General features: G+C 52.8%; 1 protein-coding gene across 1 annotated transcript; it reads right to left on the bottom strand.

Annotated features, from left to right (window-relative positions):
• Positions 1–1,089: 1,089 nt before the first annotated feature.
• On the bottom strand, positions 1,090–14,084 carry MFSD11 (major facilitator superfamily domain containing 11). Its single transcript, XM_008155015.3, has 13 exons — positions 13,631–14,084; positions 13,074–13,129; positions 11,428–11,535; positions 10,219–10,298; positions 10,001–10,097; positions 9,183–9,241; positions 8,566–8,710; positions 7,863–7,903; positions 5,896–5,961; positions 4,086–4,211; positions 3,389–3,563; positions 2,633–2,768; positions 1,090–1,709 (listed from the first exon to the last, which is right to left on the bottom strand). The coding sequence occupies exons 1-13, from the start codon at positions 13,724–13,726 to the stop codon at positions 1,545–1,547; spliced, it is 1,350 nt and encodes a 449-aa protein (XP_008153237.2). The 5' UTR covers positions 13,727–14,084; the 3' UTR covers positions 1,090–1,544.
• Positions 14,085–14,579: the final 495 nt, after the last annotated feature.

The following is a 14,579-nucleotide window of genomic DNA, read 5'->3' as shown; positions in this document are numbered from 1 at the left end:
GACGGCCGGGAAGCACACTCCGCGGACGGAGCAAACGCCGGGTGGGCGGCGCTGCCGCTGCTTTAGACGTGAGGCTCCGAGGAGGGTAACACTTTAAACAACGAAGAATTAAAAAAAAAAAAAAAGAATCAGAGGAGACACAAGGAGGGCTCCATGCAATCCACTGGGGGTAGACTCAGGGGTGAGAGGAAGCAAAGCGGGGAAACCCTGATTTGGGTCAAGAGTAAAAGGGGGAGACGCGCACTTCTACGTCGGGGCTGCGGGACAGTTGAGCGAGCACTCAGCCCACGGAGACGGTCTGTGGGGAAAGACGGCGGCGTGGTCTCGGCTCGGGCTCTGGTGGGGAGGGGGTGCCTCCGGGGGCTGGAACAAAGGTCGCACCTGTCCCTTCACAGGTGTGCTGTCCTGGATGCCCAAGACAACAGTTTCAAAGGTCAAGGCTGACCTTTGTCAAGGACGCTACCGGCGGGAACTACCCGCCCTGGCGGCTGTGGTTAGGAAGGGATGTTTACCTTCAGACACCGGCTGGTTCCTGTCTGAGTTTGAAGGCCGCCACGCGGGCCTCCCGAGCTTGTCGGGTTTGGCACGTGGCCCCTTTCCCGTCCACACTGATCATCCCGATGCCTGGAGCGCACGTGGGAGCCGCAGTCCCCGAGGCCCAACACAGACAGACAGACAGACCCCGTGGAAGGCGGCTCCCTGGGCGGCCTCCCGCTGACCCAGCCCCCACGCCCCAGGGTGTGGCTCCAGGCACCGCAGGCAGCCAGGCCGCACACGCCTCCGGGCTGGGCTACAGGAGAATCCCGGGCTGGCGGGTCTCTGAGGACTAAGGAGCGCTCCCTCCCACGTACACGTATGTGCTCCTCAGCACGGAAGCGGGGCTGCCAACGCCCACAGACCCTGAACCGTGGGAGCCTCCCGCTGGGGCTTTTCTGGAACAGTCCGGGGCACAGCTCATCTCAGAGGCCCCGCCCAGCTGGGCGCCAGCCACCAGGCCCTCCTCGCTATGAACTGCGAGGTAAGAAAACGTATCAAACAAGACGCTGAAAGAGGAAGAAAGTGCAAAATCCTTTCAAAGACGCGATTCCATTTCCGCCTCTTGCCATTTATTTAAATGTCGTCCCGGACCCACGCGGGGTAGCACATGCTCCCCATTACTGCGCAGCAGCCCGTCCCCGAGGCCCAGCGAGAGCCTCCACGTGACGTATGGCCAGTGCTTTGATCGGGGCAAGCTCTTTCCAGGAAACAGGAGGGAGAGGGAACATTTACATTCGGTAACATGATTAAAAGAACTCGTGGTAGACGGGCTGAAAAACAACATCTTTAAACACTTCTAATCGACAGAACCAGCTTCCCCATGCCGCTTGCTCTAGAGGGCGAACGTCTGTGAACTCGGCCTCCGACGCCGGCGGGCCTGCGTCTTCCTTCTCCCCCACTGAGCCCCGCCCCCGCGGGAGTGACGGTGGCCCTTCCCCGCGCTCTGTCCTTGCGGAGGCTCGGCCTCCCTCCTCGCACGGCCTCCCTCCTCGCACGGCCTCCCTGGATCAGATGCTTCGGTAATCAGAGCCCCGGGCGACGATGGCGGCGGCTTCCCACTCCACCGCGAAGAAGGACACGGTTCCGAAAAACCCGAAGATCACCATGAGCAGGAGTTGCCAGTGGAGGAGAAGGTAGTTACTGTAGAAGAACGCCACGGCTGCACAGATGGACTAGGAGGAAAGGGGACGGGTCACAACATGCACGCGGTGGCCCGAGCTCACAGCGGGGCCCCCCCCCCCCCGCCCCCCACGGCTTCCCGCGCCTGGCAGAGCTCTCCATGCGTCTCGACAGGCTCCATGTGTCACCCGCTCACAAACGTGCACCAGAAACTCCCGTCCAGAGCGGGTCACCATCGAGTGAGCTACAGTCTCTGTTATTTAAATAGCAACTTGCGACAAACTGGAGAAATAATGTGCATCACAGCGAGGACTGTCTGTACCACGAATGAACCCAGGTAACCAAGGAGGCTCTAAGCTGAATTAGAGACAGAACATAAGCTCTCTTCCATAAGCGGGGGCCGGAGGGTCACACTCTGCATTGCTTCCTAATTCTAATCACAGACCCCTTTAGAGGATGTCCCTACTGCTCGTGAGAGAAACATTGTAAGAAACAAAGCTAGCCCAGCCGGTGTGGCTCAGTGGTTGAGCGTTGACCTATGAACCAGGAAGACACAGTTTAATTCCCAGTCAAGGGTACATGCCAGGGGTTTCCAGCTGGACCCCCATTAGGGGGCGTGCAGGAGGCAGCCAATCAATGATTCTCTTAATTGATGTTTCTATTTCTCTCCCGCTCCCTTCCTCTCTGAAATCAATAAAAATATATTTAACCCTTTGCACTCGGATGTCGAGATTAAAATTACTCTTTGAATGTATCACTAATTTGAAATATAAAAAAATCCAAATAAATAAGTTTGTATGAAAAGAAACTCCCAGTTTTTTATTCTACTGCCACGCTTTGTAAAATCTGGGGTATTAAAAAAATTAAATCCCGAGTAGAATAAAGGAATCGAGAAAAAGCAAGCGAGTGCAAAGGGTTAATAAGAAGACAGTTAAAGCACTAAAAGAAAGGATGCACAACCTGCTGACGCGGTTACCTGGACAAACTTAAAGACGGCGAAGGCGGGCGCGCTGTCGTCGGAGTAGAGAAAGCCCAGCATGCTGAGCAGCTGCGTATTGAAGCAGCTGTCTCCCAGACCCAGCAGGAAGCTGCAGAAGATGGCCACTTCTTTGCTGAATAAAAGAAAAATCGATTTAGAATGAGTATCAACATTTGCTAGAGCCATTTCCCATGTAAAAGCGGCTCACCCACAAAAGCATTTTGCCTTCCAAGCTTTAAACACTGTGAAACAAGAGTAAGTAAACACTGGAGTTTTCAAAGGAAGAATTTGTGCTCCAGTGCACGCATGTTCACAGTCCAGCAAGCTCTGGGCTGCCGAGTGTCTGGAAGCAACACTGTTTGGGCAGGACCGCCCTGCGGCTGAGCTCGGGACCTAAATGTCGGTGAAGGACCGCCGCCCTGCCCAGCTGGACGGCCATCCCGCTCCTCGCTGTTCTTCCCGCAGGCCCTCACTTCTAGCGATTTCACTGCTCAGAAAAGCAGAGGCAAAGCATTCAAACAGGACGCTCATGTGCTTCTTCGTAGACGGAGAAGACGAGTTAGTGGGAAAAGATGAGCACCAACCACAAAAATGACTGGGCTCTCTATGGATTTCCACCTAAACTCATCCTGGCTCCATGAACGCATTGTAAAGCCCCGGGCTTCCCGGAGCAGGATCACCGGCCCGGCTTTAAAGAGCCCCCATCTGTCACCTCCCGCCCTCCCTGCCTACCCGGAAAGCAGGCCGCCTCACCTGGGTTTGATGTAAGCGCTGCTGTCGGTGCCCTCGAGGGGGGCGATGGGGGCGTCCCCGGGCAGGTTGAGGAAGATCAGGTAAAAAGCTACGAAGTGCACCAGGGTGCCCAGCAGCACCACCGGGTTTCTCCCGAAGCGGTTGTTCTTGCTCAGGAGGCCGAAGAGGCTCCCGCCTAGAAAGTCAACGGAACCGAGAACAGAACGGCCGAGGTCAGGTCAATAAATCAAAACCCCGATCTGGAAAAAAAGAAAGGAAATCCAGGGAGACAGAAGTGCGGGCAGACCGGGGACCCAGGGCTTCCTCCTGGGTCTGAGGTCAGGGCAGACGCCCTTGACCCTGGGGAGTGTGATGCTCACGGGGGCAGGCAGCGTCAGAACCGGGGTGGGGGGTTTGGACCCCGGCTGGCATCCGAGAACAAGAAAGTCGGGGATTCCCGGACACCTCCCCTGAGCATTTTCAGAGACCCTGTGTTTTCCCATTTACGGTTTGTCTCTGAATTGTTTGGCAAATGTCTTGTAACTTAGTTACCTTACAACAGTGATAATAAAAAAAAAAAACCAAAAAACAAAGACCTGCCCATTTGGGGAAAAATAAACAGGGAAATAGAAATTCAAGAACCGAGAGTTGTAAAGCACACTTAACATTTCAACTGTAACTGACAGAGGTTTCATGCAAAGCTTCTTCCCTGACTAACCGAGGATCTCGCCGATGCCGATGAAGATGCCCGACAGCCCGATGAGGCTCTTCTCTTCCGCTCCGAACTGATTGACGGCGCCGATGCAGGTCCCGTACACCCCGGAGAAGAACGTCAACTCCAGACCTTCCGGAACAATCGGGTCTAAGTTAGACGCTCACCCTGCCCCTCCCCAGCTCTCTCCGTGCCTAGGAGTGTCCGAGCCACGCACACACCAAACACACACAAGCAACAAAACTCGTTCGGCCTGAAACGTTACTCCCAGGCAGAGTGTTCATGCTGCGTCACTGATGAAATGGGATTGGCCCCCCGACGGCAGATGTCGCATATTTCAGATTAAAATATACAACTCAGAGGAGCAAAGACGTGCTTCTGTTCAGAGCGGTCACTGCGTGTGTATGCAGGGGACGGGCAGAGGACAGAGCTCACGTGCATCTGTGACAGCTTCCCAAGGGAACGGAGGGCACATTCGGAAACCAGCAGGTACTATTGCACAGTAACATTTTGATCAAACCCTTTCCCCCCGGAAACTGTGAAAAGGGTAAAATTAGGGCAGATCAGCCAAAGACCTGATTCCTCAAAGATACAAACCTTAACTGACTTTGGAAGACGCTTACTATTTATTCTTTTTCTCCTAAAATGATGCTTATACCCACGAGGCAGATAAGGGCAAAGTAGCAAGTAGCGCATTCCAGCCCTTTTAAGAGGAAATGAGTTTCCTGTCATTGTTAAGACGTAAGAGCACCCCACCCATTATCACATCACGTGACCAGCAGTAAGCCACCAGACTCATTCCTTTTCATCAGAAACGCTCGTAATGCCCAGCGGTGTGGCTCAGGGGTTGAGCGTTGACCTATGAACCAGATCACAGTTAGATTCCCGGTCAGGGCACCTGCCCGGGTTGCGGGTTTGATCTCCAGTAGGGGGCGTGCAGGAGGCAGCTGATCAATGATTCTCTCTCATCATTGATGTTTCTATCCCTCTCTCCCTCTCCCTTCAATCAGTAAAAATCATATTTAAAAAAAAATGACCTTAATCCATACAAAGTCACAAAGGTTTACTGTTATTTTCTAGTGTCCGCTTTGCCCTACAATCACTGGCTGGGATGACCCGTGCCCCGGATATCAGCCCGAGTGTAGACCCGTCCACACTGCACGTGGGCTGGCCCTGTGTGCTTTGGAGGCGACGCTGGCAGGTGCCAGGCTAGCTTTAGGGTCTGGTCCTTTCTCCTTCTGCCCCTTTTGGAGCCCGTGCCACTAAGAAGTGTGGCATCCAGCCGAAACCGGTTTGGCTCAGTGGATAGAGCGTCGGCCTGCGGACTGAAGGGTCCCGGGTTCGATTCCGGTCAAGGGCGTGTACCTTGGTTGCGGGCACATGCCCAGTGGGGGGTGTGCAGGAGGCAGCTGATCGATGTTTCTCTCTCATCAATGTTTCTGACTCTCTATCCCTCTCCCTTCCTCTCTGTAAAAAATCAATCAAATATATTTTAAAAAAAGAAGTGTGGCATCCTGCAGGGAGGGGAAGAGGGGGTCACGTGGGAGGGCCTGCAGCTGGCCAGGCACACCTGGAAAGGCAGAGTCCCAGCCTGGATCTGACGCCTTCCGAAAGCAAATGAAACCATCCTGAATGTTCTAGCCCAGCTGCCCCCTAACAGCACCCACAAGAGACCCCCACTGGGACCATCACAAGCACCCCTCCGCTGAGCCCAGTCAGTGCACAGAACTGTGAGAAAGAACGACATGGTGGCAGTTGTCATTAGTCCGCGACAGAAAGCAAACCAGAAAGAGGCACTTGTTCCGACGGCGCCTACCTGTGTAGGCCGTGGTGACGCTGAGGAGCAGCATCTCCTTGGTGACACACAATTTAAGAGACTTTTCTGTAAAACAGAAGAAAATAATCTGGCACTCAATGTCAACGAATCGAACGAATATTCTAAAACATATGTTCACCAAAACACCGCTTGGTCAATATCACATGCCAGCAAACAAATACACTGGGACAGAGTTCGGTGATCCACATTTCAGACTAAAATGCTTAAGGGATGGCCCGGCCGGTTGCTCAACGGTTAGAGCATCGGCCCTGGGACTAGAGGGATGCCGGTTCTATTCCAGTCACGGGCACGTACCTCGGTTGCAGGCTCCAGCCCTGGCCCCAGTCGGGCACGTGCAGGGGGAGGCAACCAATCAATGTGTCTTCCACATCTGTGTTTCTCTCTGTCTCTCCCTCTCCCTTCCACTCTGAAAAATCAATGCAGAAAATACCGAGTGAGGATTAACAACAACAACAAAAAAGCTTAAGGTACGGAACTATTGGCTCTATAGATAAAATGCTCATTTCGACTGCTCAAATATATTCTAGAGTTGCGTTTTCCCCAATGCATTTTCCAGCTCTAATTAAAAAAAAGACACATGAAATTGAGAAAATGGAATCAAATAAACAGCAGAACATCCCAACAGTGGTGTTCCAAGGTCAGGCCATGAAGGGAGTCGATAGCGGGAAAAGTGCTCACTTCCCGAGGGAATTGGCGCCCGGAGCAGCCTTCAGGCTGACGCAGAGGGGAGTCACCGCAGAGGGCAGTCACCGCAGAGGGCAGTCACCGCAGAGGGGAGTCACCGCAGAGGGGAGTCACCGCAGAGGGCAGTCACCGCAGAGGGCAGTCACCGCAGAGGGCAGTCACCGCAGAGGGCAGTCACCGGGGCTCGCTGACCACACGGCGCTGGACACACTTCCTGAGCTGCTCGCTCGGGTCTGAGGGTAAAACTTTAGTTCCGCACTTTAATGTTTGTTTTCATGCTGCTCAAATTAGTTAAAATCTGCGATGGAAAATGCATTCTTTTTTTTTTTTTTAATATTTTATTGATATTTTACAGAGAGGAAGGGAGAGGGATAGAAAGCCAGAAACATCAATGAGAGAGAAACATCGACCAGCTGCCTCCTGCACATCCCCCACTGGGGACATGCCCACAACCAAGGTACATGCCCTTGACCGGAATCGAACCTGGGACCCTTCAGTCCGCAGACCGACGCTCTATCCACTGAGCCAAACCGGTTTTGGCAGGAAAATGCATTCTAAAAACTGTATTTTTGTTGTTAATCCTCACCCAAGGATTTTTTTTTTAAAGAGACAGTGGAAGGGAGAAAGGGAGGGAGAGAAACATCAATGTGAGAGAAACACATCGATTGGTTGCCTCCCACACGCCCTGACCAGGGCCGGGGATCAAAACCTGCAATCCAGGTACATGCCCTTGACCAGGAATCGAACCCGAGACCCTCTGTTTTCTCTTCTATAAAATGGAGATAAGGATAGGTCACATCTACAGGCTATATCATACATGTTATACAAGCCTTGGGATTGTGAGAATAAAATGAAACACAAGTGAGAGGGTTAGCCAGGAAGAGCCCCAAAAGATGCGAGTGACTGTTCTTTCAAACCCTCGGTCACCAGCGCTCCGGCCCCGCTCCGAGAGGGGAGGGATTCCTGGAGAGATGGCCTGTGTCCTCACTTTCTCCTGTAACCCCCCAATTCCGGGGTTCCCTGCCGCCCCCTCGCGCCTCCCACACCCCCACTCGGGTGAGGTTGTGGGATCACCGCCATCCTTCACATCCCCCGCTCCAGATGTGTTTATGGAGAAGACTCAGGCCTTCAGAGCGGCAGACCCAGAAACATGGAAACACTGGGGTACCGTCACCCCCAGTCACCACGGGAAAGGGAGAGGCACGTGCTGACGTGGCTCCTGAACAGTCAGTCCTCGTCCTTCAGCCACAGCAAACACTTACTGAACGCGTCCACGGCCTTGGTCAGGTTGTTCCGGGGAGACCTGGTAAAAGAAAGAGAAAGGACAGGAACGTTTATCCCCTGAAAACTGAAAAGAGAACAAAAATACTGTCTCCCTTCCACTGAAGCTTGCAAGGGTCCTGAGGTCCCCGTGGCCTGGCCAGGACGCCCAGCGCCTGGGTGCTCCCTGCTCCAGGAGCTGGCTCGGCGCCACCTGGTGGCTCTTCATGGTATTGACCAGGAGCAGGATTCTTTCATGCCGGATGCGCTGAACACATTCATGCATGTGTTTTGCAGACCTGACGGCTCACCCTGCTGTTTTCACCCCGTGAAAACAATGTGCGCTGGCTCAATTGCCCGCCACTCCTACTGCGTAAAAAGTAAGTTCTTCAGCGTTAAAACGCTCCAAAAGCAACACCTCCCGCCATCTGGGTTCACGGCTGGGTGAGGTATAATTTATTGATTAAAAATGTGGGCCAGGTCTAGTACAAGAATCTGAAATAAGCCCCAGGTCCTGTAGGCACGGAGTGGGGCAAAGCCACCTCCCACCCGGGCCCTCCTTCCGCCCCGCACCTGCTTTAAAACTTGCCCCTCCTGCCTGCCTGGCATCGGGTATCAGCTGGGCTATAAAAAGGCTGGTAACCTCTGGACTAGATCTACTCCAAATACACTGTCAAGGAGAGAGGAACATGAGCGACGTCTTACTCGCTGACTTCCAGGTCCTGGTCATCGGAAAACTCATCTTCTCCCAGGATGTTCTCGGAGGCCGGCTTCCGGATGAGGAAGAACAGAACTGTCCCCAGCAGGCTGATCACCGTCAGGGCGATGAACACTGTTCTCCGGTCACTCTCTGGGGAGGAGGAAGGAGAAGAAAGTAGATATCTTGGGCTTGTTTATAACCATCGAAACACTTCCTCATTCAACTTGTACTTTACGGCATCAGTAAAATAGGATATCTCCACCTTTGCTTTTTCAGTTACAGAATTACTAATAAGCAAAAAGAAAAAAAAGGTACAAGAACTCAATCATATCCTTTGAATCCAAGAAGCATACAGACAAAACAATTAAGAATTCCAAAATCTGACAACCGACGCATATGGTCATTTTCAGCATAACCCCCTCCCACACCTGCAGATGCCATTTGCAGTCATTAGCTTAATAATATAATCCAAGGGAAAAAGTCGCTAAAAGCTAAAATCTGAGAGGCCTTAAGGTACCAAGGTCCATCAGAACCATTCTGAACAAAGCAACCCTGGGAAATTTTGTTAAACTGCCATTACGTTTTGCACATAGCTGAACAAAGCAAAATGAATGAAACAAACCTGATATTTGAGTTTTCCCTTGCCACGCAAAATATATGTAGAGGTTTCCAAAGAACAAGCTGGGGTTAAAAAAATAAAAAAGGGAAGAAAGAATGTTGGGAAATTATTTTCGTATTTCTAGTTTTTTAAGCCATGTTCCCATTACTTGTTAAAAAGAGAGAAAGCAGGAAGCGTACATAATCTTAAATGTATCTGCCTGCCCTAGGTCATCTGAAAGTGTCCACTGCACCCTGACTCTGAAAAACTCAACTGGCCCAGATGGAGCTGGCCGCCGCCCCCTCCCCCCACCCCCCACCACGGCCGGCACCTGACTCAGCAACCCTTCAGGAGGTCTTGACTCACATTAAGGCATGTGATTGCTTATTGGAACTCTGGAAACGACTCCGTCTGACTTTTGAGTTTAAATAAGTATTTGTTAATAGCTACCTGCCAGTGTAGCTGGGTCAGAAGGACGTGGCCTTTGGAGTCCAGATAATGATGGTTTACATCAGACCAGCTACTTAACTTTTCAGCCTGTTTTCTCATCGGTATGGTATCTCATGAGGATTATTAAAGTTAAGTAAGATCCCAAGAGTCCCTGAACGATCGCCAGTGCTAACTACATTAGGGTTAATATCAGTTTCTATTTACTAACCAAAACTTCCAATGCATTTGAGGTCGGTCCATGCATTGTAAGTAATTCTGTGAAACTTTTTCACCTGTGTGCGGCTAGGAACTTAAGTCAAACAACGTGGGGAAATCTGCGTTTTCGACACAACCAAGATCTAAAACGACGTGACAAGAAGTGGCAGGGAAGGCTGAGCTCCGAAGGGTCGTACCTGGACTGTAAGAGCGCCCAGAAGACCCCACTGTTCCTCCCAATAGTGTGCTCGTCTGAGTTGATTGTCAGGCAGTTCCCCTGGGCTGTCCACAGCACTGAAATCCAAACCAAAGGTTACCGGGGGCGAGAAATCACGCCGCTTTACGCCCTAAACGCACCAACGCCGCTCTCAGGGAAGCCCCGGGAAAGGAAGCAGACAGACACCCAAATGCTCACCAGCAGCCGCCACGCCGAGGAGGACAGAGGCTGTGTAGAAGGACCACGTGAAAGGCTGGATAAAAACGGCAATGTACATGCTAAAATATAACAGGTCAACGTATTACATCAAACAACACCCGACACAGAGCGCCGTTATGCCTTCTAGGAGTCAGTTCTGAGGGTTCTCCTCTCTTCAAGGCAACCTGGGGCCCGGCCGGCGAGGCTCAGGGGTTGAGCGCCGACCTATGAGCCAGGAGGTCACGGTTCGGTTCCCGGTCAGAGCACACGCCTAGGGTTGCGGGCTCCATCCCCAGTGGGGGGGCGTGCCGAGGGCAGCCGATCCATGACTCTCTCTCTCATCATGGATGTGTCTCTCTCTCTCTCCTCTCCCTTCCTCTCTAAAAATCAATAAAAACCAAGTTTAAAAAAAATTAAATTCAACCTGTAAAGGACTCCTCCAGTGTTGAAAACAAAACAACAAAAAGGGACAGACGTGACCTACGTATTTTTTTTTATTTTTATTTTTATTGTTTTTTAGCCATCCAGTGTGAATAAATCTACGCATTTCTTCGTCTACTGGTTCCCACGTGTAAAATCCGGCACCGAACGATGGTGAGCGGCTGGTCTCTGCCGGCTGCTCAGCCCATGAAGGGACTGGAGCTCCCCAGCCCACCAGGGACGCTGAGTTCTTTCCTTTGAATTCCTGTCAGTCAACCTGATATCAAGTAAGATTGTTTCATGGGAAATTCTTTTGGACTCTCGTGGAAAGAGATTTTTGCGCACTGTTCTCATTAAGAGTAAAACAAGAGCGCGTATACACATGACCAATCACGTTCAAACGACGTGGTATCCCTGAGCACAGAGAAGACGGCCAAACCCCTAAAACATCGCCTTCATCTATTCCAGGGGTCGGCAAACTCGTCAGTCCACAGAGCCAAATATCAACAGGACAACGACTGAAATTTCTTTGAGAGCCAAATTTTTTAAACTTAAACTTCTCCTAACGCCACTTCTTCAACATAGACTCGCCCAGGCCGTGGTATTTTGTGGAAGAGCCACACTCAAGGGGCCGAAGAGCCGCATGTGGCTTGCGAGCCGCGGTTTGCCGACCACGGATCTAGTCTATTCAGCCCAAGTCGGCAGGTTCCTGTTACACGTTCGCCGTGTGCCTGAGAGATGCTGAAGGTGTTCCCGGCAAAACGAAAGAAAGACAAGTACCCGACTCACCTGTAAAACAGACCGCTGGCGAACATGGAGAGCTGAGGTCCGACGATGGCCACCACGGACGGCGTGATCAGGTTTGAAGCAGAGAACACTCCATAAATGATGGCCATGCTGGACACGGAACACACAAACACAGAACAACACAGAGCTGTCTTAAAAGTCCCCTCTTCAAGGTTACTTCGTCTGTGGACGTTTTGCAGTGAACATTCCTCTCCTTTAGGCGGCATTTATAATTATATCCTTAAACCGAACGCCATAGTCAAGGTCTCACGTGTACCAAATGTTGAAGTCTCATGCGATGTTCCTTTGAGGAAGTGTGCCCTGGACGATATGGTGTCTGATGTCCTGGTAAATTGTAACCACAGCCAACAGGCACTATGCCAAGCACTTTCTACATGTTTTTGCTCTTAAGCCCACCAGCTCTGTGAAGAAGGCATTGTTAGCGTCCTCGTTTCACAGAGAAGGAAACTGAAACACGGGAGGGCTAAGTCGCCTGCCCAGCGTCCACCTGGGCGCCTGGTGAACGGCGCGGGGGGAGCCCAGGTCCCGTACCTGGTCATCTGCCTCCCGAGGCCCCCGTCAACCAGTCCGCTCTCCACACTCAGCCTACAACCCCTGGCAAGTGCGAGCGCCTTTGCTGCTATAAATAACGGGCGGAGTTATAGCCTGCTTAAGCCAGAGTTCACGTGGCTCAACCTAAAGGTCTCACTGAACATTATTCAGCGACTACAGACCCAGCCTTACCTGGTACGTACGTCTTGGGACGAAGTGGGACTAAAACCATTTCAAAGGTCCTGGATTTACTTACTACTTACAAACCCACAGTAAACTATTCTTTGGCTTTTACGAATCTCTCAAATACCAAATGTCCTTTCCCTTGTTCCGTAGAATACGAGTGAGTACAAAGCACTACAAAACGCTGTGGCAATCCTTTAGGAAAATGGGCATAAGTATCCCTTTACTCTCAAACATCACATACAGGTCAGGCTTGGGATAGGTGACAACCAAATAAGACGGGGTGGGGGTGGGGAGAGGTGACCCGAAAGACTGGTATTGGCCACAATCTAATACCTACGGATGGAGAAATCTGGGCGTGGATACACGCGCACGTTACGTTCCGGCTCCAGGCACAGTGTACCAGGGATTACGCAGGTCTTTTCGCTTCCTTTTCACCATGTGCAAAACTGGGACTCAACACCCTAATGAAAACCTAAACGCTCCTGATGACAGCCTATGAATCCTCATGGAATTGCAAAAGCAGAAAGACCAAGTGTTTCAAGAGTCATGTAAAACGGCCTCTGTTTTAAGGTTGGGAAGACGTAAAGTGACAATACTTGATTGAGTGCTTATGAAATGCCAGGTCCTGTGCCCGGCGCTCGGCAGGTGCTAGCTGAGCGAGGAAACCCGGAAGGCAATGCAGCAATTGGGCTATGAAGCCGGGAGTTCAGACCTGGTGTCTAATTTCTACATGAAACCTAAACTCATCGCCTTTATTCAACGATGTTCTCCCCAAAAGTCTAGATACAGAGAAGGAAACAGCAGTCACTACTAACTCCCTGTATTTTACTGCCCGTGATTCTGATGTGGATTTAAGCAAACCGCCCCCCACCCCCAACATGTAAAGTAAAACCGACGGTACAGAACCATACCTGGTGTATCCACTGCCGTGGAAGTCGGTGCTATTTAAACTCCGGATGACAGTTTGCTGTGTGGAAGACAAAACGAAATCAACAACACGAAACGTTGACCCCTCTCCCCCCTGGAAAGTCTCCAAGCACTGGGAATGAAGTAAAAATGGGAGATGCCCAATACTTAACACTGGAAGTGGCGGCGAGAAGAAGAAGGATTACAGAACAGGAGATAAACCCAAGTCAGGGAAGCGCGGCGGGGGAGGGGGCCTGCGGAAACTCGGCCTTATCTCCAAGTACAATGCAGACTTTAACACGGACAGAAAGTAAGATAAACAGGTAACACACACCCCCCGAATCACACAGAGAAACCGACGGCCATGTTTCACATCCCCTTATGCCCAGAAGAAATGTTGGATACGTGAAACCAATCCTAATCATTGAAAAACAACGAGGAAGGCTGAGAAAGTAAAAGGCGCAATTGGAGCGCGCTCTTGGATACGATTAAGGCTTATTCTCATTTCTGGGACGCGCCGTGAGGCCCTCCATCCCAGGCGGGACAGCAGCCCCCAACTCACCGCCACATTTCCACAAGTTTGGAAGGCGGTGAACATAAACATAAAGGCAATTCCTAAGATGATGATGTTGAAGAGCTTTTTAGATTCCGGGGACATTTTGGCTCCACTCTGCCGGAGGCCCGCGGCGGCGGCAGCCCCGGCGGTCGGCTCTCCTCGGGGCGCACCCACTGCCGATCCTGGGGGTGAAGGGGTGGTGAGCGGAGGCGGGTCCGGAGCCAGGAGCCAGGCTGTCACCCTCCAGTCCGCGCATCCGAGTCCCGGCTGAGGGCGAAGCGCTCCCCGCGGGCACAGTTAGCACATTCCTAGGGTGCGGCGCGAGGAGGGAGAGCCCAGCACCCGGCGGAGCGCCCAGAAGGCTGTCGCCCGGGCGGAGGGGCCCGCCAGGGGGATCAGGAGCCAAGGACGAGCTGCAGAGCCGGCGCGGCCCCGCCCGCCCGCCCGGCCCAGACTCAGTGCGGGTCAGGCGGCCCGGTCACCTGACCGCAGCCGTGGCGCCGGCCGCCCGCTGGGAAATGTAGTCCCGCGCCGCCCGGGACTGGCAGGCGCCTCGCGAGACCTCCCTCCCCGCTGAAGGGAGCGGGGCCGGGCCCGCGGCGGCCGGCTAAGGCGGGGCGGAAAGCGGGACCCAGCGGGAGAGCGGAGACTTGCGGGAGGGGACCTGGGACCACATGGCGGGGTCTGGGGCGGCTGGGGACACAGAGACGCAGATGGGGGAAGGAGGAGGCCCTCCGACAGAGGCGGGGCTGAGGCCTAAGCCGGAAAGCGGCGTGGAACTCGGATACTGGCACGGAGAGGGAGGCGGAGCCCAGGGGGGGGCACCTCCCCTTCCTCCTGCCCAGAGCGCCCCGCCGGAAGAAGCGTTTCGCGGGCTTTCCAACTGCCGGCCGAAGCCACGCCCCCCTCCCAGCTGCAGTGACTCCGCGCTTTTCCGGGCTCTGCGCAGGCGCGC

Source organism: Eptesicus fuscus, chromosome 20 (assembly GCF_027574615.1).
Source record: "Eptesicus fuscus isolate TK198812 chromosome 20, DD_ASM_mEF_20220401, whole genome shotgun sequence".
NCBI lineage: Eukaryota > Metazoa > Chordata > Mammalia > Chiroptera > Vespertilionidae > Eptesicus > Eptesicus fuscus.
The sequence above is the reverse complement of the archived record's forward strand: the minus strand, read 5'-3'. Positions and strand labels throughout refer to the sequence as shown.

Bases quoted from the DNA above. Each gene is read 5' to 3' on its own strand.
- MFSD11 (XM_008155015.3), bottom strand. From the start codon at position 13,726: ATGTCCCCGGAATCTAAAAAGCTCTTCAACATCATCATCTTAGGAATT. The intron at 8,711-9,182 runs GTTTGTTTCATT...CCTCCTCCCCAG, and splicing joins AGGGAAAACTCAAATATCAG to AGAGTGACCGGAGAACAGTG. The intron at 3,564-4,085 runs GTTAGTCAGGGA...TTGACTTTCTAG, and splicing joins CGGCATCGGCGAGATCCTCG to GCGGGAGCCTCTTCGGCCTC.